Source organism: Apis florea, unplaced genomic scaffold, assembly GCF_048593485.1.
Source record: "Apis florea isolate Af1SG1 unplaced genomic scaffold, ASM4859348v1 contig_2492_pilon, whole genome shotgun sequence".
In the NCBI taxonomy this organism is placed as follows: Eukaryota; Metazoa; Arthropoda; class Insecta; order Hymenoptera; family Apidae; genus Apis; species Apis florea.
This window is the reverse complement of record NW_028256593.1, coordinates 5,480,505-5,505,838: the sequence shown is the minus strand read 5'-3', so window position 1 is coordinate 5,505,838 and position 25,334 is coordinate 5,480,505. Positions and strand designations below refer to the sequence as shown.

The 25,334-nt window shown below is 35.9% G+C and overlaps 2 protein-coding genes and 2 long non-coding RNA genes across 8 annotated transcripts; 2 read left to right on the top strand and 2 right to left on the bottom strand.

Annotated features, from left to right (window-relative positions):
- Positions 1 to 34: 34 nt before the first annotated feature.
- On the bottom strand, positions 35 to 8,149 carry LOC100871700 (calcium and integrin-binding protein 1). Of its 4 annotated transcripts, none has more exons than XM_086905652.1 (9): positions 8,049 to 8,138; positions 7,579 to 7,979; positions 5,758 to 6,041; positions 5,479 to 5,688; positions 4,686 to 5,401; positions 4,478 to 4,580; positions 3,962 to 4,109; positions 2,822 to 2,931; positions 35 to 577 (listed from the first exon to the last, which is right to left on the bottom strand). In XM_086905652.1, exons 5-9 carry the CDS (start codon positions 4,865 to 4,867, stop codon positions 467 to 469), a joined length of 654 nt encoding a protein of 217 aa, XP_086761778.1. In that variant the 5' UTR covers positions 4,868 to 5,401; positions 5,479 to 5,688; positions 5,758 to 6,041; positions 7,579 to 7,979; positions 8,049 to 8,138; the 3' UTR covers positions 35 to 466. The 4 variants fall into 4 exon arrangements, with proteins under 4 accessions (XP_086761778.1, XP_086761777.1, XP_086761780.1 ...); XM_086905654.1 differs by lacking the exon at positions 35 to 577 and adding an exon at positions 1,139 to 1,359 and having other exon boundaries at positions 8,049 to 8,149; XM_086905651.1 differs by having other exon boundaries at positions 7,579 to 8,138.
- Positions 8,150 to 8,199: 50 nt separating this feature from the next.
- On the top strand, positions 8,200 to 9,666 carry LOC147657963 (uncharacterized). The gene is made up of 2 exons (XR_015291423.1): positions 8,200 to 8,540; positions 9,617 to 9,666. It is a non-coding gene; the product is annotated as an uncharacterized LOC147657963 (long non-coding RNA).
- A 994-nt stretch (positions 9,667 to 10,660) lies between these two features.
- Positions 10,661 to 24,007, bottom strand: LOC100866163 (luciferin 4-monooxygenase). Of its 2 annotated transcripts, none has more exons than XM_086905650.1 (7): positions 23,856 to 24,007; positions 13,250 to 13,384; positions 12,896 to 13,103; positions 12,039 to 12,372; positions 11,547 to 11,841; positions 10,918 to 11,458; positions 10,661 to 10,840 (listed from the first exon to the last, which is right to left on the bottom strand). In XM_086905650.1, exons 2-7 carry the CDS (start codon positions 13,364 to 13,366, stop codon positions 10,719 to 10,721), a joined length of 1,617 nt encoding a protein of 538 aa, XP_086761776.1. In that variant the 5' UTR covers positions 13,367 to 13,384; positions 23,856 to 24,007; the 3' UTR covers positions 10,661 to 10,718. The 2 variants fall into 2 exon arrangements, with proteins under 2 accessions (XP_086761776.1, XP_003695404.2); XM_003695356.4 differs by lacking the exon at positions 23,856 to 24,007 and adding an exon at positions 20,645 to 20,833.
- On the top strand, positions 11,628 to 15,478 carry LOC147657962 (uncharacterized). Its single transcript, XR_015291422.1, has 5 exons — positions 11,628 to 12,427; positions 13,378 to 13,441; positions 13,505 to 13,651; positions 13,727 to 14,541; positions 14,644 to 15,478. It is a non-coding gene; the product is annotated as an uncharacterized LOC147657962 (long non-coding RNA).
- Positions 24,008 to 25,334: the final 1,327 nt, after the last annotated feature.

Sequence of the window (25,334 nt, the reverse complement as noted above, 5' to 3'; positions counted from 1 at the left end):
GGAAAATTATATTATAATAGAAAAATTGGAAACGTTTTAAAAATATACACAGTTATATTTATCATTGAAAAAAATATACAATTTTCGTAGGTCGAATAGTTGACGAGATATTAAAGAAAAATATTTTTTCGTTCTCAAATTCGAAAGGCTGTTTTCACGTCCTAGATGTGGACGATTGCCAATAGGGGAAAAGGTATAAGGTGTAAAATGTTTTTTGGAAAAAAGTTTTCTCGAAAAATTCGCATCGATCGGTGAATGGATCCATCCTTGTGTCAAAAATGAATGAATAATCTCGATTCGAATGGAATTAATTCGCGACAATACCTTTTTGAAACTGTTACATAATTGTTAGTTAATTATGTAATACGTGATATGGACGCGTACGAAATTCCAGGTATAAAATTATTCGTTTGCTTTGATACGAATATCGAAATTACAGAAATAAATTATCGTGATGTAAGCGTAATTAAATTTTAAAGCGAAACGATGACCAGAATTCTGAAATTCTCGAGGAGAAACGTATAAATTCTTCGCAGGAAATGCTTCCCTGCCGATTGAACACCATCTCTTGAAGTATCTAAAAAAAAAAAAAAAAAAAAAAAAAAAAAAAATTTTAATTTATACACACGTGTGTCGATAAAAGAGATAAAAAGAAATAAATTAAAAACATTTAATACGCGTTATAAAATTCGTAGAGAGAATATTTGACTTTATATTTTTCGCACGTCTTGATCTTTTTTTTTTTTTTTTTTTTTAATATTCAAACTTTTGTTTAATGATATGTTTTCAAATATTACATATTCACAGGAAATTTGAATATTCAGTTACCAGATTTAATTAGCTTCTTTAATGTTCAGCGCAGCGTTGTTCGATGAAATTTCATATGCATCAATCGGCTCTATCGGAATTCCAACCGATATATAATTCATCGAGTCATGATCCGAAAATATAATGGTTATAAATATAATTTTCCATATTGTCATTCACGATACAATAAGTAATCTTTTCTTAAACGTGCGAACGAACGAATTTTCTTCTATCTATCCTTTTTTTTCCTTTATTTTTTCGATTTTAATTCGACTTGTATTTACACGTAGCGTATCGACAAGTTTGAGGTTAAGTTCACATACGCAGAGACTAAGAGGGAATTGGAAAATTTATTGTTTATTAAGCAATGTTGTCCAATGTTTATCGATAATTGATCCGCATTTCGGAACAAATATACACGCGTGTTTCTATTAAAACATTAATATTCCCACGAACTATGCATCGATCACTATGGTGCAGAGTTATTTGATTTTCCAAATTACTTGATTCCACGCTGTTTGACTTTCGCAGAATCGCGTAAAATTACAATTGCTGTAATCGAAAATTGATAACGAGTTTTAGAAATTCGTTCAGAATTATTTATAATAATTCCATCCCGTAGTAGTATACGCGCGATCGCTTATCAATCAATGATTTCAATCATTTCACAAGTTACATTATATTATTGCATAGTTACAATTCCACTTTGGATAGAATTATCGATGAATTTAGAATTTAATTCAATTTATTCGCGCGAAAGTTAATAATAATTTTTTTTCCCCTCCTAACCCTCCACCCCTTCGTTTATACACGGACATAATGGAATCCATCGATCACTTCGAACTGAAAATTAATACTTTCGTAGAATTTTCTCATTTTCGGTTCGGCGAAATTGCGTGTTGATAAATTTTGATAAAAAAAAAAAAAAAAAAGAAAAAATAATAAATAAATAAAAAATGAAAAAAAAAAAAAAAAGGAAGCGATTTAGTGGATTTCCTCTCAATCAACGCCACGTACGTTTAAAATCAATCTTTATCAATTTGACAGATTAATAGAGGCCTGTGGTATTTTTAAGGGATACCGAAGCTTATTTTAAAAGCAAGATCGTAAAATTGAACCTGTAAATTATGCAAATATTATAAACTGTCGATAATCATTAATATCTCACGATTTCTATTTGCGAGAGAACGTGGTACGTAAAAAATATTGATAAAAATTGATTTTGCAAATGCGAGATGCACCCGGTAGAACTAGTTCTAAATATTGTTTTAATATTACTGTATTATTACACTAATGAAATTCTAGAGAAACGAATGTTCGCTCGTTCCTTAATGTTCCTTATGTAAACTTCAAATGGAATTGAACGTTCTTTTAAGTATTTGACGAGTATCCTATGATCCGGAGTATTTCGAAAATTATGAAAGTCTTAAAAGCGTCGGTCTCGAAACACCGGGGCAAAGAAAGTTCCCGAATATTAAACTCTCCTCAAAGCGATAAAAGATTCAAAACGATTTATTCGACGAAATATTCGAGAACAGAGAGAGCCGTAACTAATATAACTAACGAGTCCTTCCGGATTCTCTCTTTATTAATTAATTGCAACTATCCTCGTGAACGTCCGAAAATTGTCTATGCGAAAACGACGACTATCCACAAATCTTTCGTTTAAAGATTCGCTCGAACATATCGATGCTGAAAAATTCTCGAATATCTTATTTTTATCTTATCTCATTCGAGTAAATGTTTATCTTGCCGTTGTAAAATTTATAACGAACACACTTTCTTACAACTTGTTACACTTTGCAGTTGTCTGTGATGTAACAAACACGTGTCAAGATTTTGATAGCTGGAGTAAAGGATATCCGACATACGCACATGCGTACAACGATAGCGTTATCATTGTCGCTTAATCGTTTCACGATCACAAATATTTCCTGTATTACACACGATTTATCTCGCACACAGTTATGTACACAGTTATCAAGATTTATATCACGCAATATGAAAAACTTACTATTCCCGCGACGTGTTCTGCCTCGGTCGAATCGTTCTGGTGAGGCCACATCAGTTTCTGCACAATTTCGATTAAATCGTTCGACGAGATTTCACCGTCGCCGTTCAAATCTGGAAAATGAAGATTGTTAACAGTGTCGATAGTAGCCAGGGGTTATCCACGTATTCTATCACTCCTATATTATCACGTGTTATCAAAACGGATTGAAAACCGTTCACTTGTTTCACGAGTGCGAATAAAATAGAACAAATTACAATCGAATAGAAATGGAATAATCTATTTTGTCTTCCGATCTGAAAAATCGAAGGTGCACGAGATATGAAACCGTATATTTTTCAGGTGACGATACGACAGTTTGATCACTTTAGAATTCTAACCTCTATCTTATTATTGTAATTACGTTACGCGTTATCCATATCGCGTAAAAAAGGATCAATTTCGTCAATGTTTTTTCCATTACTCTTTATCGTTGTTGTTGTTGTTGTTGTTTCTTTTTTTTTTCTTTTTCTTCTTTTTTCCATGTTTTTCTAACTCTAGATCGAATACGCTTCTTTCCCTGCCGCGCCACTGTAACCACCTTTGACTCCCCACTCTCCACTCCCTATTGTTTCTCCTCCTTTCACGATCATTCGTGCGACGTACATTCGTATATTATTCGTGAAATTAAACTTAAATCGATAAAGAGATTCTGCCAAACGGCTCGTCGAAAATTATTTCTGTAATTCCGTTCGTGTAATTTTTTTTATTCAACGACACTTACTACTAATATTTTTATATATGAAATTTGAAACGAAACAGAAACGAAGAATAGTGAAAAGAAGAATTTTGTCACAGGCTATGATAAATAAATTGGATGTTTTATCGTTTTATCTTTGGCTCTGAATCGAGAAACATGATGGACGAAAATTTAGAATTATTTCGTATTACGAAAACAATTCCTAATCTGGGGGATATATAATTCCTAATAGCAGATGGGGAAAAAAGGAAAAAATTTATTCACAACGCAAAATCGATAGACGCAATTTTCGAACAAATTTCGCGCTCGATGTATTAAATTTTTGCATTGATAGTTGATCTTTCGACTTCTTCGATTAATAAAAAAAAAAGAAAGAAAAGAAATGAAACGAATAACTTTATTACCAAACACGTAAAACGCCCAAGTGGCGCGAACATTGTCGGGGCAATATTCGGAGAAGACCGAGCACAAGTCCAGAACATCCTCCAAGCTCAATCGTTCGTCTTTCTTCGAAGAGAATACTCGATATATAGAGTCACGAAATGGACTGCACTGAAACGAATTCAAACGATACGATGAATAATTATTCGATAATGACGATCGAAACGAGGATTACTCTACCTATTTATTTATTTATTTATTTTTTCCTTGGCTTTATTTCTCTTATTAATAAACTCTTTTATCTGCGTGAAATACATCGTTAAGAATTTTTAATACGCGACATCGACACGATACCTTATCGAAAGCGTCCGAAGATTAGGAAAATGTTTACAAATAATCGTCATCGATGATTGATTGACGTGTTTTGGATTTTTCCAAAGAGTATTAAGAATTACATTATTACATTACATTATATTAGAATTGTATCTTGAACCAATGAAAAAGTGTATTTAAAAATATCGTCGAAAGATTTAACTTACTCGAAGTTGCGGAAATATCGTCTCGATTTCCTCGATGGTGAACCGATAATGATGATTCTGACGAAGTTTCCCAGGATTCACGTTGTCGAGCAAATTGATCACGCTGGGGAATCGATCGAACAAAGAAAATTCACACAAAGTTTTCCTTTGAAAACTTAAAAATCCTCTCTCTCTCTCTCTCGAATTAATAGGTTCAACAAATACTTACTGCTGTATTTCATCTTTGTTCAAATACGTTAACTCCACGTAAGTGGCGATCGTCTCCTGGTCAAGGATGTGATCGGTTGAGAAAAAATTTGTAAAGCGAGTCGAAAGATTACCCATAATAATAATGAAACAACTGCATTTGTGAACTCCGATAAACTGAATGTAATTCCAATGTAATTCCATGCCAATCGTGAATTTGATATCAATAGATACGCGTTATCTCTTCAATCAAACAGATTCTTCGAAAATCTATTTGCCAACGATTCGATTCTCAAGTGCACGCCCAATGTTGCACCTATCTATATCTTGTTTGAGTCTACTCGAGTGTTGAAATTCCGTCTAATTGGAATAATATTAACACCGACAATACAAAACACCGCCCCATTCGTTTCATTATCGTTCGTCCATTTTCCTTCGTTCGTCATAAAATTCAAATTGATCGAACGTTGGAACGCCAATATCGATCCAAATATTGCGCTCTTCCGTGTATCTCTAATTCACGAAAGATCGATGGCATTTTTACCGATTTATTAAAATCAAGCGTTCCGCCATTTTCTCCACCTCGCGGTAAATTTTTAATGGGTCGTGAAATGATAGATGCCTCTCCGACGCTTGAGCCCGGCGAACGATCAAATACCCATAATTTCATTTATTAATACACTTATTCTCGTTCTTGATTTTCACCGAGTTCCTCCATTTTAACAATCTTAACTGTTCCTACAACAATAAATAGTTAATATGAAAGACGAGATATAGAGAGATAGATTCGATCAAGTTTTCTCGATTAATCAAACCCGTTTAACGCTGGCAAGCAACACTTCTAACATGGCTCCCCGGTCCATTAGCAGGCGGTGAAAGAAATGCATATTCATGAAAATAATAAATAAGAGGCGAGAGATTTATAGGTTGAATTAGGGGCGTGGACAGCGGTCGGACTTGAAGGATTCCCATAGAATTAAGTAGAGTGTAGTAGAGCGCCACGTAAATGATTAAACCGATTACACCTGGAATGCAGAGAATTTCGGTGGATCGGGGGAACACGGTTTAATTAGACCGTCAATGAATGAGCTTACTGATTGGAAAACGGTCGTATCGCGCGATTTGTACGCTTGCCAGAGAATGATGTACTTCAGCTCAAGGAGTGGCTCCTATCGATTCGGTTAAACTTGTAAAGTTCGTCCGTAATTGATGTTAATTCGTTTCCTGATTATCGATTCGATCGTATTATCGATGAACGGAATTGCTATATAATTTTAAGGCTACTTCGATTCCACAGTTTGGCGTGTCTTACGAGAGAGGCCTTGCTCGATCACGATTCTTTATTTCGATGCACTTCTTCTCTCATTCTCAATTCTCTCTGCGAGAATCGAGCAAAAGTATTTTTATTTAAAGCGAGACACTTTAGGATAGATTTGAATTTGATTTGGATTACTTTAAACACAGAAAATAAAAAAAAAAAGAAAAAAATATCGTTAAAAGGAACAGTTGAAGTAGTAATAACGCAGTTTGTATGCCGTTTATTAAACGATACATCATCGTTTAATAAATTTCGAATAAATGTGGACAACACTGCTACTTCACCGTTCGTGTTACCTGTCATCCTGTTGTTTCGCGTAATTTTCAGACAGTTTATGCACATTATATTTCACTGGGTTATATACAAGCTACGTGTTTTATTGTTAATTGTTCTCGTTATCTTTTGTCTCTAATCTGCATTATCTTTTCAATTAAATCGTCACGAATTTCGAATTTAATTAAATAATTTTATTTTACAATAAAGACGTTTCCATTTCATTCCCTCGCTTTATGATTTTCGATAATATTAATAGGTTTGTTCTTGAAAACAGTGAGCACGCGCACTTGTTCATCAAATTGTGAAACAGCGAAGAATATTTTGAGAAGATGTAAAAATGTCCGTTGCAGACAGGCCAACAGGCCAACAGCCTGATAATAATAATTGTTCGCTTTAAATCGTTCTCGAATATACACACAACATCGGTGACTAATAACGAAACATTCCGAATAATGATCTCGTTTGATCAAAAGGGATCGCTTTCACGTTCACGTTTTACACGTCAACAAGCTTAATTATAACTTTAAAATAAAAATCTTTCGTAATCTCTGCGTAATTGATCTTTTTTTCTTCCGTTCCATTGTTCGAATCCATCTTTTATCTTATATTTAAAAACTTTTGACACAAATCTTAATCTTTCATCGTTAAATTTATTCGAAGCTTTATTCGAAGGATATTACAAAAGGATTGCTCGAGAGGATAGGGAATGTCCACGAAACGCAACAAAGTATCGGAGTATTCTTTCGAACGAATATTCCCGACGTTAAACGCGACGAAACACTGGCGATGATAACTGAAGGGGATAGAAGGGTGAGGCTGAAAACCGGCCAATAATTATTACACGACTCTACGAAGCGGTTATTGTCCCAAATTGGGGGTCGCTTTGCGGATAATGGGTGTGCTCGAGAGGTCATGTGAGCCTGACGTTCCAGCATGTCAACAGCAACTATGCATCATCGGATGTCTGGCGCACGTAAACGCTGTTCCCTTCCTACCTTGTTTCTCTATCCATCCTTTTCTCTCTTCGATTCTCTCTCGCCAATGGTTATGCTTTGCCTCGTGTCATCTATTTCTCTTTCTAGCCTTCTCCATCGCATAATTCGATCATCATAAATCGAATCCTCGATTCGTTCGATCTCAACGATAAAAACTCTCGAAAGTCGTTCGAGAGTGAAAGTTACTCTTCGATGGTAAAATGGTGGTCTCGACGCATCTCCGATATTTGCGAGAAAATCAAGCTTTGAAATGCAAAAAAAAAAAAAAAAAAAGCTTTTCGAATCTACGATAAAATAAATAAAAAAGTTTGGAAGAAGTTTCGTACCTAGATTTTTGAAACGAACAATTTCTGTGATGGAAGAATGGGAAGAACTTGAATTTGAACGAAACACGTCATTTGCCAGAGGTACAATGTCAATGTAATCTGTTCATTCGTTCCATATTGAACTCGTTCGTATCCTTACGGAAGTGGCGACATAGACTTAGAGAGAGTCGGGTATGTGTGTAACGTTCCAACACATGTAGAGAGGGCGCGCGGCAAGTGCAGGATCGAGCTAGCTGCATATCTCCAGCCTAGGAATTGGAGTGGATGGCGAACGTGGGTACAATAGTTCGCATTGTATTGGATCTCTCCGAGTGATAGGCACCCTCCCCGCCCTCTATCCGTTCCTGTCTGTCTCTCTTTCTCCCGATTCCTTGCTGCTTCTCCTTCCTACGCTTCGTTGCCTACCGTCGTATCTCATTTTACGAAGGCCTCGAGCGCGCGTTATTATGCGCGTTATGCCGCTGCCTCACCATTCTATATCGCCATTGCGGCCAACTGCATCGCATCTGCCCGTTTTCTGCTCTTCCGCTTCTATCGCAACGCCATCTCACCTACCGACCAATCGATCTTTCCACCTTTCGATTACCTATTTCCTATATACCAAACTTCAATCAATTACACACATTGTACATTTTCTTCAATCCTCTAGCATGGTCACCGGTCGACAAATTTGAAATGGTCGCGCTTCGTGCCGATGGAAGCGCGTTGTTTCTATACTTCGGTCTAGATAAAAATAGAAAAAAAATAGCGAATAAATAGAGATACGATTGAAATTGATAGAGTTAAATCATTATTTTGATTAAAATAAAATAAATCTTTGTAATTGAAAAAAAAAGGGGAGAAAAATAGGTTTGTTATTTACAGATAGGATCAAGTGTGCTGAAAATAGGTTAGAATTTTATCTCGAGTGAGAAGTTTTGAATCGAGAATAGAATTTTGAACGAGATAGATTATAATTCTACGTAAGTATTTTGAATAAGCAGCAATTTCACGTGTAATCGAACCTTGATCAAGAATATTCGAATATTCTGCGAGAATTTTAATCAGAAGGTGTTTTGTTCTTTTTACAATGCAGCGAGATTACCCGTGGGCGATAAGTTCCAACTTTTCTTTCGTGAATCGATGGATAGTAGATGCACATATCGCGCATGATTCATATTTATGATTCAATTTCTCTTTTTTACAATGAGACGAATCATAAAATACGATAATGAAACGAGACAAACGATATGGATATTTAATTTTTCAACGTTTACTTTACCACTTCGAATATGTATTTGTTGGATTCAAGAACGCCTCAAAAAGATGCTTATTTTTTTTTTGGTAAATTTTTTCTAATTAGATTCTACATTTTTTTTTTATAGGAACTCTAAATTTCATTGTTGTATCATAAAAATTGAATCGAGGTTAAAACGTGTTTTGTGTCCCAACGAATTCTTACTCTTCTACAGATATGGAAACTGACTGATTGTCAGTGAGGGCTCTTCTCGCATCCAATAATACAATTTAATAAATTTGGCAAATTTCGAAAAATTTACATATGTACCTCATTCGAATTTTTTCTTTACCTGCTTTCATTTTTTTGCTGCTTTTTTGCCTGAAAGTTCTTTAACAATGATGGTGGTATGTTGGATCTCTAGGGGAAAAAAACGTTTCAGAGTGTGAGAATTTTTATCACGGTTCTTTGATCGTATATTAAATCTAATATTTCATTAATTACTTTTTAATCTAACTAAAGAAGAGTTAGCGGAGAGAAGATGCAAGGAAGTTTGTCAATATTTCCTTCATTCTGTCACGAAACTTTACACTAAAGATGTTTATCGTTTGTTGCATAATAAATTCATCCAACTATGTATTTGGCTAAAAATTTCCTCCAGCAACGGTGCAGCAATTCGAAATCCGAACAAATTATTTTCCGTCGAAAAAAAAAAAAAAAAGAAAAAGAAAAAAATGAAAATTCCCATATTTTTCGCAACTATATAATAAAATTCGTTTTATCCGTTTGACGCAATAGTAATAGAGCATTTTCTATTTACAGTCCCACATGGATCATCGCTTGGGAATTAGAAAGGCTGGCCGACATAACGGCACGGAGTAAAATTCTATCGGTAGAAGGTATCGTGAAAAATGAAATTATCCGGAAACCATGCTGGCTGGCAAGTGGAAAGGGAGTTAAGCGGCCTTCGTCCGGCAAATAATTGATGCACGTCAATTAGATTTGTCAGGGTGATCGTCACAATGAAATTAACAGGAACGCCAGCCATAGACGTACACCACACGTATACCAGGTTACATATATATATATATATATATAACATATACATACATACAGCAGTAGACTTGTTTCACCTACAAGGTGTATTGCAAATCGGCTGACATTGGATTCGATACGATTGTCAGGCAAGTTGCCGAACCGCTTTAATTCCAATCAGATACTTATTCCCTTGATTTCTGCCACGAAATTAATTTCACGTTTGTTTACAGGGACGGATCGTCTTTCGTTATTGTCCTATATTACATTTAGAAATTTGTGCTCGGCTCGGAAGGATGATATCGCGAATGATAATCTTTTAATGGATGGAGCAAATGTTTGAAAATTTCAATATCGTCTTCAAAGTCGATAAGCGAAGATTTATGGGACACACTGTGTAGACGATACACCGCACAGTCGTGTGGCAGTCTCACGGAGGAGCAGAGTAGGTGGTGTGAAATTTAAATTTTTCCAATACCGCTAATTCCGTTGATCCAGTAAAACTGGTAGAAATTCCTATCGCACTTTCTCGTTAACGAAGATAACGCGATCGTTCTGACTATTCCTCCAAAAGGACGGCCAATTATCGGTCTACTTATCGACGATATCCTTTCTTCTTTTTTCACACCCTAACCTCCAGAGGACAAAATTCCAAGATTTTGTTGTCGAGCGAAAGAGAAGAAATCGAAAGTTTCTCATTTGAATCGACATTACTGTACAATTCTTCCGCTACTTTATCCCATCATCGAATTGATGTACTTATCCGAATAAGCACCACCAATCCTTCCTTGGGAACTGCGCGCCAATATGAAAATGTTTCTACTACAATTCTTTCTATTGGGAGAGAAGTTTTATTACACCCAATCACGTGTACGCAATAACAACTTGTTCACAATTTGGATAACACAATATTAAGCAATTGTTTCCGGAGAACTTTGCCGGATGGAGTCTTGGGTAAAGTTTCGACGAATTTAACGCCGCCTCTCAGCCACTTCTGCGGCGAAAAATTTCCTAAAAGCAGAATTATGTAATCTCGTATGGAATACCGTTAATTTCACACAATTTGCTTGAACCGTTCGAAGACTCACTCTTCACGAAATCCACAATTTCTTCAGCCGTCACGTTCTGGCCTGGCTGCCTCACCACCACGGCCATCGGTAGCTCTCCGCTCACCTCGTCGGGTTTGCCCAACACGGCCACGTCCTTGACACTTGGAAGGGTTAGCAACAATGTCTCGATCTCGCTCGGCGCCACTTGGAAACCTTTGTACCTGATGATTTCCTTTATTCGCCCGGTGACGTACAATCCTCCATCCTCGGTGAAATATCCCAGATCGCCTGTGTGAAGCCAATTCCCCTCGTCGATCGTTTCCGCGGTGCTTTTCGGATTCTTGTAGTATCCCAACATTATCTGATCGCCAGCGAAGCATATTTCCCCGACTTGCCCCGCCCCAACCGTCCTCCCCGTTTCCGTGCTCACCACCTTGCACTTGAAACCGGGCAACGGGGGCCCGATCGAGGCGTCTTTGCGCGTTCTCTCGCTCAAATTCGAGACCACTGTCAACTCCGTCATGCCGTAACCGTTTCGTACGTGTTTCACCTTGGTGCGCCGTTTCAGTTCGTTGGCAATCTGAAAACGAGTTGGTGGGTTGGCCACAAGATCTGTGAAACTTTATATTGATAAGAGATATTTGGAGTGGAGGAGAGAAGAGACTTACGTCGAGTGGGAGCGGCAACGCGCCGCATAATATTTCTTTCACGCTGCTGAAGTCGTAATTCGACAACATTGGATGTTTCAGGATAGCTACGAGGACAGGTGGGACGACTGGTAAATGCGTGATCTTGTACTTATCAATGGAGTTCAGTAACGTGTCCGTATTGTAATCTCGCATCAAACACGTGATCGTATTGGAGCATATACAGATGCACATCATCCCGAAAGCATAGCCGTGAAACAGTGGTAAGAAAATTATCATTCGATCATCTTGTTGAATGTTCAGGTAGCTCGGCTTTCTTTAACAAGGATATTTAAATATGAAATGAAGAAAGAAAAGGAATAAATTATAATAATCGTTGGAAGATAGATTTGAATGAAAAAAGGGAAGTATGTTTATTTATATTTTTGCAATAAAATACGTGTGTAATGTTTATACATGTGTTGTAATATTTTTTTTAGGGATTATCGAAAACGTGGTGAGAGTAAATTTTACCTTATACTCTGAATGAAGACTAGTAAATTTCGATGAGAGAGCATCACTCCTTTTGGAAAACCCGTTGTGCCGCTAGAACAAAGGATGACTGCCATTCTCTTGCTGTTGTCGTCCACTTGTACCGGTGTGAACATACAAGGGTTCACCATATTTCCATATTTTTCCAAAAACACGTTCAACGTTACCACATTTCCATCGAGAGCTTCGTCGTCCAATTCTATTAATTTTATATCCCAGCTTAAAGTAGACGCGACTTTTACCAAAAGCTTTTCGGTGCGTCGAGATACGAATATCACTCGTGGCTGATAAATTTTCAACATGTGGCTGAATTCTCCTACGTTGAAAATTTTCCATCATTTTACAAAGCGTGCAAACTTTGAACGTAAAGCGTAATTATTTAAACTTATTTATATTTACTCATTATATTTATATTTATTATAATTAGATATATTAATAGATTGTGGATCGTATTTTGTGCAAAATACAATTTTTCCGAACTGAAGATTAAAGAAACGGAGAGCACTCTATAGATTTTTGTACGTTTTCAAACATTTTCTTTGATGAATGCACAAACATCCACAGTCTAATTATTAACCCTTTGCGGACGAATACCTCTCGATTTTGGTTTTCAATTCAGGTTATTATAAATTCAACATCAAAATATTTTTAAAATGATGGATAAAAATATGTATCGTTTCAAATTTTATCACTAGAAACTGGAATGTTGTATAAATTAAAACCTGATTTGATTGATCGTAACTTTTGTCTGCGAAGTGTTAATACTCGAAATACATCGAATCCAAAGAGAATGATTGGATGGAAAATTATCGAATTGAAATGATAGTCTCGATTTTTACTTTCCGTGTATGCTGGATTCAAAGGTGAAAACGTAATTCCATTGAAAAATATGCCACACATCGCTATCATGTAATTTGGATGATTTTCACTTGTAAGGGAAATTCTGTCTTCCAATTTAATTCCATAATTTCGCAAAGCGATGCTTAATCTTACGCTCTTGTCGAGAATTTCTTTGCGCGTGAAACGTTTACCCGTCTCGACATCTATCTAAAATGTTAAGATTTAAATATTACGCAAGCCAAATTCATTTCGTAAAATATATATATATATCTATAAAATATTACTTCGATTGAATCGCGATTTAATATCTCGCAAGATGTAATGATTCGACTGCTATCTTGAAAAAAACTTACTTGGGCGATGTCATTGGGATTATTATATAGATTGTTGAACAAATATTGCCCTAGAGAAATATTTGGAACTTCAGATATTGGTTTGCTATAAATTATATTATTTTCATTTATGTTCATTTTTGTTTCAGATTATATCTGCAACAATAAAATGTATCATGGAGATTAGTAAATTTCTTACTTTCTGGAGATACGGTAAATATGAATTAGTTTATAAAAAAGTTAAAAAATAAAAATGCTTTTTTCTTTCCTTTTTAGAGAGCGCCTCCATAATTGATCTTGTCATCTTTTGGCTGATTTTGTCGATTATTTAGAAATTTTTCTAATATTAGCACGAAAACGACTCCAAATCGAAGAAATAAAACAGAATTGAAGAATGAAATCCGCAGAATTAAGTTTATAAGTGTAAAGTATTACTAGTGACTAAATTCCAATTATTTTAATTATACAGAATATTTTTTCTAATCTAAACGTTTCCAGATACAAGACTATTTTCAACTATATTACTTATGTGGATTTTCTTCCTCTCTTCAAACCTGCAAAAGATCAAGAATCGGGCCCAAGGGGATGGAGTCATCCCTTGGGAGGTAATCAACCTTGAATCACTTCTCTCCAATGCTCTCCCGGGCGCTATGTGTTCTGGAGAGGAAACGATCATCAATGGACGATGGATTAGGCCTCTGAATTACCTCTCAGGATAATCATATCAGGGCCCATGACCTTTGGACAATGACCTTATATGACATATTGCCGATCTATAAATTATATCTATAAATTAGAGAACCTTCCAACTTTCTAAGCATTTAAAAACAAATTTCCTTGTCTGCCTGTCGGCCAGACCACAAAGCCATCCATCGTTGGGCTTAACATTATGGGAACTGATTTGAATCAAAACGGTAGAAAAATTGGAAACTTTCCTGGAGACTTCTGAAGATTTGTTATTTAAATTTCCATAGAAACTTAAACGGTAGATGGATATAGTTTGAAAAAAGAGGATTTTTTTTGTTCTCTTTCAACAAGGACAAATTTTCTATCAGATTTAAAAGAAAGAATCTGTTCCTTATTGGAGTTCGTTGAATCATCCTCATCATTTTTGTTTAATACATAATTTGAAAATTCTTTTAGATTTTAGATTATACCAACGCGTATATATAGTTGCAGCTGAAAATTAGAATTTTCGTTTCGTGCGATAAAGGCACGTAATTACATTTCTAGAATTCTTCTCGTGTACGAAAACTTTTACTCTCAACATACGAATAATATATACGAATCTACAATTCACGAGATTGTTCACGGTAAATTTTTTCGACGTACGAAAATTATTTTTAAATTCGTTCGAACTTATCTCCGTGTTCGTCTCGAATATCACGAACTAAATGGTGATTTTTTTTTTTCAGGTTCGATCGGAAGAGAGAGGCTTTCGTAACGCATCTATCACTTTCGTACAAGTTCGATTATCGATCTGAAAGATTACCACGATCGTTTTCATTGGCGAAGACAGAGAACTTTAGGAGGACGGTTGATTGGTTCAGTGGTGGTATTAGCTTGAACTTTCACGACTGATCGTGCGATAGGACCCAATGTGTATTCAACCGTAGGAAGATACGTGGATTTTGAATTCGAGGGATGGCATTCGCTGAAATAGATCGTTCGAGGCGGGATCTCGATAGTTTCACCTGTTAAACGTAATTCGTTCTTCGTCCTCCGATAAGATTCAATAAGATTCCGATCCTCTTCGATTCGTCCATTTAATTTCACTATTATAAGAACACTTGTACTTTAACTTTTAATCTTTGCACGAATCGTTGCACGATTTTACGCGTAATTTATCTTTCGCTCTGATGAAAAGAATATTTCTATCGATCAGACGAATCAATTATCGCGAATTGAGAGAAAAAAGAAACAGAAATTTTTCGTTTCGAAAGTTACTTTTTTTTTTTTTTTTTCAATCAAGAATAAAAGTACGGGTGCTTATAATATTAAATTATCGTGGGATGGATGAAAAATCGGATAAATCGGAGGAAAAGCTCGATATCAGGGCGGAAACGTCTCATTGACAAATTGTTTTCCTTCGGTATCGACTGTTCGGTGGCCTGCAGGGAGCAGAAGAGCGGAAGACGGAAAAATATTTTTGTTTGCACGTAGTAGAAACGAAACGATACGATTTTATTTTGACACAAACCGGAGAACCAATTCTCCCCGCTATCAATAATAATCTTTTTCGATCGCAAACATTCGACTGTATGACAGGGAGAGGAGTGGAGATGTGCGAGAGGACGATGATCGAATCGAATTACTTTCTTTCCATTTTTATTTTTTTATTTTTTTCAAACGTGAATTACAAACGCGTTATTTCACGCTTGTTAAACGCGTTAATATTTTTTTGCTCCCTATACACGGGATATCGTTCCTCGCATTTCTTTCTCTCTCTCTCTCTCTCTCTCTCTCTCCCCGAGAAATCCCATTGGAAATCCTTCAAATATTCGAGGATGGTAAAATGGTGAAACGCGAAGTAGGAATCCGTTCTTGGAAGTCGGAATGCCGAGAAATCGCTGTTCAGGCTCAGTCGACGTAGATGTGAAATTGGATTGAAGATCTGCGCTCGGTGTATAGGAAACGCGGTTCCACCGAACGTTCGTACCCATATCACCGTGTAAATTGTTCACGAAAACTTCTTATTATCCGATTCGATAACGATAAACACTTGACTCTCTATATACTCGGTATATACGTATTTATAATATAAAAGAATACGTTTCGAATTAATTCTTAAGAGAGATATACATATTCGTTATATCGAATATTTTACAATTTCTTTCTCGTATTCCTTCGAATAATTCGAATTTTAACTTTTATTCAAAGACACGTAAATGAATAAAATTTGCGAATCGATCGATTTCTTCTTTTTCTTCCTCGCATCGAATTAGACAATCGAAAGCATCCGTCGAATGACGTCTCGAGTATCGTGGCGGGCAGAGGGAGAGGTGGGAAACTGGGGTGACTAGGAGTCGGCGAGGTTAGTTGGATCGGGTGGCAGGGGAAGATGGGTATGAGAGCGCGTGCCACTCTGATTGTAGCGACCATACTGGGACGCATACCTACGATTCTTGGTTTCATGCGGCGTGCCTAGACACCCCGAGAATACTTATCGCTCGGCCCGAGCCGAGCTAACCGCTATCATTTAAAAAGAAGGGTTTACGATTCGACCGACTTTCCCTGCTATTTAATTCTCGATTAAAAGTAAGTCTCGAATTTGATTTCTCCTTCTCCATATATATATATTCATTAGTTTTTAATTTGTCGACAGATTTATGGGATATATTTGGTATTTTTCTCTTTTCGAGCGAAGGAGAGTGAGAATAAGGTAAAAAATTTGTACTTGATCAGATAAATCAAATTCGACTTATTCCTAGGTAAATGCAAATAATTTTTACGATCAAAAATCTTTTCAAGCAAAAAAAAAAAAAAAAAAAAAAAATTATAGAAGAAAATATTAATCGCGTTGTTAAGAAAGGGATAGGTCACGGTATTTAAAATTTGGACAAATCGCGTGTCGAGAAACGATGAAGATGGTAGGGCGTGTTATCGACTGAAAAAAATGTATCGATCGAGCAAAGAGTTCGTTTATTACGCTTGTTTCCCTCTTTTTCTTTTTTTTATTTTTTCGACGAGATTCACGGCGAGTGTAAAATGGAATATACGAAATATATGAATATATATTTCGTCTCTTCTCCGTGGTATAATTTGGTACGCGGGTAAAAGGCTCGGTTCAAATAACATTAACCTCTCCGACTCTCGGTGCGTGGAGATGCGGGCACAAAGAAATATTTTACACGCGTACATCACAGTGGGGAGGAAAAAATTGAATTTCACTTTTAAAAAATTCACCTCGAGACTTCTATTCGATCCTAGGTTTTAAAAATCTCAGCCAGGCCGCGGCGCGCATTCATTTACGCGACAAAGAGCTTTTACAACACGTTTCGGGGCGAGTTTAAAGGTTGGAAAAGATCCGGTTCGAAAAAGCTTTCTTCCCTTCTTTATCTAAATCGCTTTTAATCGACTGCTTAGCCCACTGCGCTTGTATTTTTCACTTCGATCAAAGGGGATATACGGCAAACTTTCGTCTCGAAAAAAATATTTACGAACGGTGTCGAATACACGCGTGAAAAATCCCGCGAACCATCCGATCTAAAATTCGTACAGATCCAGCAACTTGCACGCGCCACCATTTTGACTATTAAGCCTTTCCTTTACGTTCTTCCATCATACGAGTACTGAGAATTTTCAAGAGGGGGAAATTATGATTCGTAATTGTATTTGATCTCGTTCTCCACTCGACGAGGGTTAAATTAAGAATATCTCGAATATTTCGAATCGATTTCGAATCGATCGATCGGTTCGAACCATGGAAAATAAAAAGAGCGAGAGGAAGAAAAGGGACGGACGTTAATCCGTTGGAAAAATAACTACTTAAATAATTTCGAATAAAATAACAAATAAATTACTCATTAAAATATTCGATATTATTCAGCTATAGCACAGTCGATCCACAGTTTCTCGTATAATTTCAATAATTTCCGTTCGACATCTCAAAATTATTTCCGATCATTATTATTATTATTTTAAACCATAAAATCATCGAAGTAAGTTTTTATATATTCGTAACTTCGACTATTAAATTTTCCTGCTCATCGCCGCTACCATCAGATTTCTCCTCGAGGAGGGGGAGGAAGGATGAAAAATCAGCGGCGACATTGAGACGCGTGGAGGAGCAATCGGCCCCGATTGTTCCATCTTCCGCTCTCCGTATTAACGTAAGGCCGCGACTTAACGGAATTAACGAGACGAGGTGTCTGAGCGGAGGGGAGGGGAGGGGGAGGAGAGGGTTGGGTTGGAAACGCAGCGTCGGGATTTTGATAACATGTGACTTTATCTGGAATTGCCGAGCGCGCAGGTAGCCTGTTTACTTAAGATAATAGCGAAGCGGAGTGGAGGTGGGAGCCGGCGGCGGGAGGAACGAGGAAAGAACGCGTCGACGAGTGGAATGGTAGACAGTTGGGCGGGAGGGAGGGGGTAAGAAGGGAAGGTTGTGCTTTGCCGCACAAGCGGAAGCGGCTAAGGACGGTGTAAAAGCGGAAGAAGAGGGAAAATGGAGGAGGGGGGCGAGGGGGTGAGATTCTCCAGGCTACAAGAACTTCATTTTCCAACCCATTACGCCCCGCCACCCTTTACCCTCTTCGATTAATTTATATCGAAATTTTAAACGACATTCATCGCCCCCCATACCCGAACGATAAATAACGCTACTGGATTTTTCTACTACTTTCGCCTTTTCTTCGCTTGCTCTCTCTTTCTTCTCCGCGCCCCGTGTTCCGGAGAAAGGAGATCTGGCTATAGGACGTTTTGAAATAATGGAAAGGAAGCGTCGATATGTAAAATATAATGAATAAACAACGATAGAAACGCACATGTTACGATGTAAGATAGGTTAAAATTAATTCAAAAAATGTTAGTATGGGACTAGATTAAGGAATTCCCGCTAGGTGGCGTGGGTTCGGTTGTGTCATAGTTCGTGTATGTCATAGGTGGCCAAATAAACATTAATTTTAGTATGGCTTTGCGAATCGAATATGGCAGTAAAAATAAAAGTAGAATTTTTCATTCACGTTCGTTACATCGTGTTCGAATTTCTAATACGAAGTAATTACTTAATTTTAAGTTTAATTTCTAAGAAAAAAAAAAAAAAACAAAATACTTATCGATAATTTATACGATTTAAATTAAAAATAGATAAATTAAATTAAAAATAGATATTTCGAGACGTTAAATATTGCTTAAAAAATTTTATAGAATATTTTCTCAACTATTGAAACGTGATCGATCGAAATTATCGATTAGTTCTCTGCCTACGAATACATACGTATTTCGTTTAATCTATAAACGTTTAAAAAAAGGATTTAAAAATTTTAATGTATAGTTGTTATACATTACATTGAAACAATTATTTTTTATACATTTGAAAATTAATTAATATTCATTCGAATTATTGTGGCGCAACAACGCAATCTTTTATAATAATATTCCATGGAATAGATCTTTTATGTAAGGAGAGAATTTCGTCTCGTCATGCAAATTTCCACGATTCACCATATTTCGATAAAGTTTTAAAAAGTTACACGCTTTTGATATTTCTCGTGCTATTTTCGTATATATAAATTAATAAAAATAATATTTTCCTCGTAAGTTTGATAATTTCAGCGAGTTTAAAATGATAGGTGGAGACTTGTATCGAATTTCGCGATAGCTTGGATCGCGAGTAAGTAAAGAGAATATATAAAACTTGTTTCAATCGTTGGAATTGATCCTCCTTTAAAAATAATCGTATTTTGCCGTAATAATTTTAGATTTTTCGATCGTCAATTAATCATCGTATAATCTACGACGCGATACTGCATATTGTATCGAATGTAAACTTAGGATTTTATCATATTACCAACGATGGATAACAGCATCGCTATTGTTTGCGATTCTTATTCATTTTTTCGTAAGTATACGCAATATTACTTAAAAAGTTACGAATTACGACAATCATAAGTGTTAATTTGAAAAACTTTTATTTTCTTTCTTTCTTTTTTTTCTATCTCGACCGAGGTCGCTACTAGTCCCTTTATCTTTCGAAAATTCTTCGCAATCGCGAAACTTGTCGAATCAATTAAGAAGAATCAAATATATTGTATATTTCTTTCTTGCCTACATTTATATTTTCTAAAATTGAGAATTCTGAAACTGAAATTCTTTTGTACGAAGTCAAGCGCTGTTAACAACGAGAAATATTAAGTCGAATATTTCGATAAAACTAACTGTTCTTATTATTTTTATTCATTTTTTTGTATCAATTATTTACGCAATATTTTTAAAATAGTTAATATCACGACAACAACGAGTGTTTAATTTTTATCAAAAAAAAAAAAAAATTGCGAAATGGCTATACTCCTCTATATTCATCGAACAGAAAAAAACTCGTATATTTAGCGAACACGGATATGGATAAAAATAAATATGTAAATTATTAGAAGATAAATACAAGTACAAATGTTGAAGAAATTTTGAAATTGTGAAACAAGGTAATGATGTTGAACATAAAGCAGATAAAAGAAAAATACACTTGTTTACAATCGTAAATCTTCATTTAATATCTTGAACCGATAAAAAGGAAAAAAAGAGCAAGAAAAATATATTAAAAAAACATATACTTTACGAATTAAATATTAATGAAAACTGTATATAAGTTTATAAAACTGAAAATTATTTTTTCGATATATATTTGATTTCTTAATTATATATGTAAGCATCTAACGATAAGTATATTTGCTTTATGAATAATAATAATATACATACCGGCTATTGTGCGATTGATTATTTCTTATAAATTCTCCACAATTTAACACATTCAAATTTCTTCGACTTTTTCGTTCTTTTTCTTTTTCTTTTTTTTTTTTTAATACGTTAAATTTAGCACGGTCTCGAAAATTGACGAAGGAGCTAAGAGTGTTCGATCCTTTCTCTATGGATGTACCAAAAGAACTGAATAAGCAATGGATACTTTGAAATATTATCTTGCGCGATATATCGTTATTGACACGATAAAATAGTTTTTTTTTTCTTATTTGTAAATCTAAATATAGGTATGAAATATTAATCATTTAACGATAAAATGTAAAATTTTAAATTATTTGCATATGCAAAAAATAAGTTGGTTAGAAAATACATAATTATATTTACAAATAAAATAAATTAAACAAGGTCATGAATATTACGACATCAAAATAACAAAGAACGCGCGTACTTTTCCATTAAACTTAAAACTATCGTATTTACATATTCTTATCTAACTTATAAATTGCAAATTTTTCGGAACAGTTCTCAATTCATTATTTATCCTCTTTATAATATATTTATATTTATAAATTGCAAATGAACGTTAAAGAAAGAAAAAAATTTTTTTTTTTCGAACAATTCAATTTTATCCTCTTTCTTCGATTCGAATCGAGTCCAAAATATCAAATATAAAGGTTATATTTCTCTTTTAAAGATGATCGTTACATCGATACTTTTCACGCGTGTATAATAAACTAGCGAGTAAAATCCTCCTCCTCCTTCTCCGCCACCACCTCTTCCTCCCCCTCTGCTCCCCACCGCGGCGCAAATAACCGTTCACGGTGTATTAACAACCGACGGTAGGCGAAATAAAATTTCACGGTGGTATACTCGTGTCCCAATTCCTCGAACGCAAATAGCCATTTATGAGGAAGTTTTCAGGAGTCCTGCAGCATTCTGGCTGTCGTCGTCGTCGTTTGGCGGTAAATGCCAGGGCTGTATGTACATTCGGTGCCCGGAGGGCCTGCTTTGTTACAACCCGCAAACCTCTGATACCGTGGCATACTTCATCCTGGACCGCGGAGTATTTCAAATACTCTTGGCACGAGGTAGTTGCACACCGGTCCGGGTGTGCAGCAAGATCGCATTCCCAGTTCCGGTCGAGCTTACCTCCCTGACAGCCGACGACGACGACGACGACGACGATGACGACGAGTTTGAAAACGTTCGAGGCGCTCAGCGTGACGACGACGACAACGACGCAGTAACTGTTTCCCCTTCCTTCCGTGAAGTTTTGCTTCCAAGGATCCCTACCACTTTTCCCTTTTCTTTTTTTTTTTCCTTTTTTTTTTTTTTTTTTTTTAGGCGATCCACTACACGTCCGTCAAACGAGATACCGAACCAAGCAAGGTATTTCTAATTTATCGCACGAAGATAAACCTTTGCTTCGCTCCTCCTGGAATATCGATCGATACGTATCGAAAACCGATCGTACGAGGCTCGTTGCATTCCTTTGTATTGATTTTTTCAAGCATTTAATCAAAATTTATATATATATATATATAGTGTTACGTTTTATTCTCGTATTTCGTGATTTTTTTTTTTTTTTTTTGAAAACGCTCGGCTAACGCTCGTTCAAAGTTTGTTTAATCGAAATCACTATGCGTGGAGAATATCTTTGTATTCGATTCGCAACGTTAAAATTAATTTGCGAGAGATCAGGGCTACCGATAACCTCGAAGCTGCAAAGTTTTTGGCCTCGATTCGCTGTTTCGCTTCCGGTCTATTTAACCGGCTTCCCATTGCTTATCTTACGATTATCGTTCTTTATATACCTGATACGAATCGAATAGATCCTGCGAATTTAAACGGTATATTTTAACCTTAACCTAAAAAATCGGAAATATTTCGCAAATGTTATCGATAATTTTTTACTAAATAATAAAAGATCAAAGTCGAGGGCGTGATTTTTCAAAAATTAATGCAATCGCTTTGAAAAGAAAAAAAAAGAAAAAAATTATCGTATGGAATTAGAATTTTTTCAAATATATTATAATATAATCAATTTTTTTTTCCTTTTTTTTTTTTATAATGTAATATCCATGTACTAAGATATTAAAAAATATATATTTTTTTAATTCTTTACGCAAATTTTACTAATAGCTATGCAAGTATGCATATATGCATACTCATTATTATTCAATAATAAATAAAAAATATTCCATTATGAAAGTTGACTTATATAAGATTGTTTTAATGCGATTTTCATACTAGTCATCGTTAATCTTCAATAAAAGATACGTTATATCATAAATTTCATTTAGCAAAGGTCAAAGGAATCATACACATTCAATAAGATAATTATGCTTATCAGATTTAATCATTAACGCGTTACTTCGAAGATATTATATTTTTTTTTTCTTCTTCTTTCTTGGTCGTGATAATTAACAAATTAATTCGTATTATACCGGTGATTAAACGTACGTTAATCGTATTTTAATTATTCGATCGATTTAATCGCGTTTCAATAACTAAACGGACCAGAGATAGGATTATTTAATTCATTATGGAAACACGTCGCGTTGCGATAGTAAAACCGGATAAATTACATTTCGGTGTCTCTTCGAACCGCGGTTACATCACATCGTTCGAACAAATCTTCGTCGAGAAACCAACTCTCCTCCCCCCGCTCCCCAGCGTGTACCACCGCTGGTTTCATCTTGAACTACGTCACCGTTTTACGAGTAACTGTTATTACAACGAGTTCGTTAACATCTACGGGGCATGTAACGGAAGAAGCTCCTCTTCTAAGTCTAGGGATAACATATTGCATGGAGCTTCACCTCCACTGCAATCCTTAAATATCTTGTTTCTCGCGTCCAGTATTTTCACTGTAACTCCGATCAAGATTTCAATTCGTTATTCAGTCGGATCCGTGACAAAAAGAAGGCCGAAAAGAAGCATCGAAAGTGGAATGAGAGATAAAACGATAGAGATTCGAACACATTAGAATATTAATTATTTGTATCAACGCTCAAACGAGGTGGTAACTTCTCCAAGAATTTAACCGCAACAAGAAGAGATACTGACTATTGAACGATTAATTAGGTATCAAGTTTGATTCGAAACTCGGCACCCTCGAAACTCATTCCGAACTCTCATTTACAAGAACATGGATAATTCGTCTCTTCAAAGATAATACTACAAGGCATCAAAATCACCAGTTACTTACGATATTTTAAAAGCAGTAAGGTAAAATGTTATCGGTATTTCGAGTTTTTATTATTAAAAACAATTCCTTAACGGAGCGAAGAACGATACTTGCAAGGTATATTGAATGTAAAATTTAGATTCACTTGTCTCGAATTTTTTTTCGTTTACACATCAAAATGAAACGTAATTTCTAACCTATTCCTTCCATCGAACGGATAAACGTGAAACTGGCGTTAAACTTTCGATTGTTGGTGCGCGAAAAATATGCGGAACTCTCGTGACGTGTATACACGCGTACGTATATTATCTGAACGGAGGAGCGATTCTTTCGGCTGGGAGTGGGGGTCGCAGTTGTACTGTAAATCTTGAAGTTGGTCGTCGGTGCTAATTCGAAGTTTGGCGCAGTTGGTGCAGAGGTGTGCTCTATGGCCTCGCCAACCTACACACAGCGCGCGCCTTTCTACACACAGAGGCGAAAGTGGGGAGAGAATCGCGCGTATCTATAGAAGGCTGGCGGATCTGAAGGGAGAGGTGGGTGTGTTTGAACGGAGAGTTGGAGATCGTACGCGTTTCCCTTCGGCTGCGAATAATTGGGCAGAATGATGGCGAAGAAGGGGAAGCGGTTAAACTCCTAGGTTATGTCGAGTTTCCAAACCCGCGATCACAAAGCAGCCTTCTTCTTCCGAACTCTATCGATTCTTATCTCGTTTCTTAGCGGATATATTCAAATTTACACGCTGCTATCATACGTATATTCGTGTACGTATTTTATCAATCTTTGTTAATCCTAAATTATTTTCATCTTCCGAAAGTAATCATAAAACGAAAAATACGATATTCGACGGGTTTGGTTGACGTTAATAATAAGTTCGGCGAGGGAGAAAGGAGAGAAGCATGAAAGTAATTTAATAATCTCCATTTCTAAACTTTATCTCGCACTCCGTTACGGTGTACGAGGAGGGAGGAAGCAGATTTACCACTTTATTAACTGAAAAGACCGATCACCATTTTCTCTCGCATCGTTTTAACCGACTATTTTTACGAATTCGTATATATATATATATATCGATCTGATGGCACAAGTTGTACATATGCGGCTCGACATATTCACGATTCATTTAGGCAATATGATTCTGTCGATAACGCGCTCCCCCTGTAATTCCAATTTCCAATCCACGTGGATATATAATTATATAAGAATTAGTAACGCGTGGATATCGCGTATTTTACTCGATCGTTAATCCGCGTAAGAGAAATGATAAGTTGGAAAATAATAATTTAATAAAAAAAAAAGAAAATCTCGTCTCTTGGTATTCATTTACGACGTTAATATCCAACGAACGAAGATATAGGAAGATCGAAAAGTAAAGACATCGTAAATACAAAGACATCGCAAAGATAAGGGAGCGAGGGAAAGGAAAAATCGGTGGAAGTGGATTTCGATTAACTACACGGATCGACCTTGAGCTAATCGAACGTACAACGATACATCGTCGCG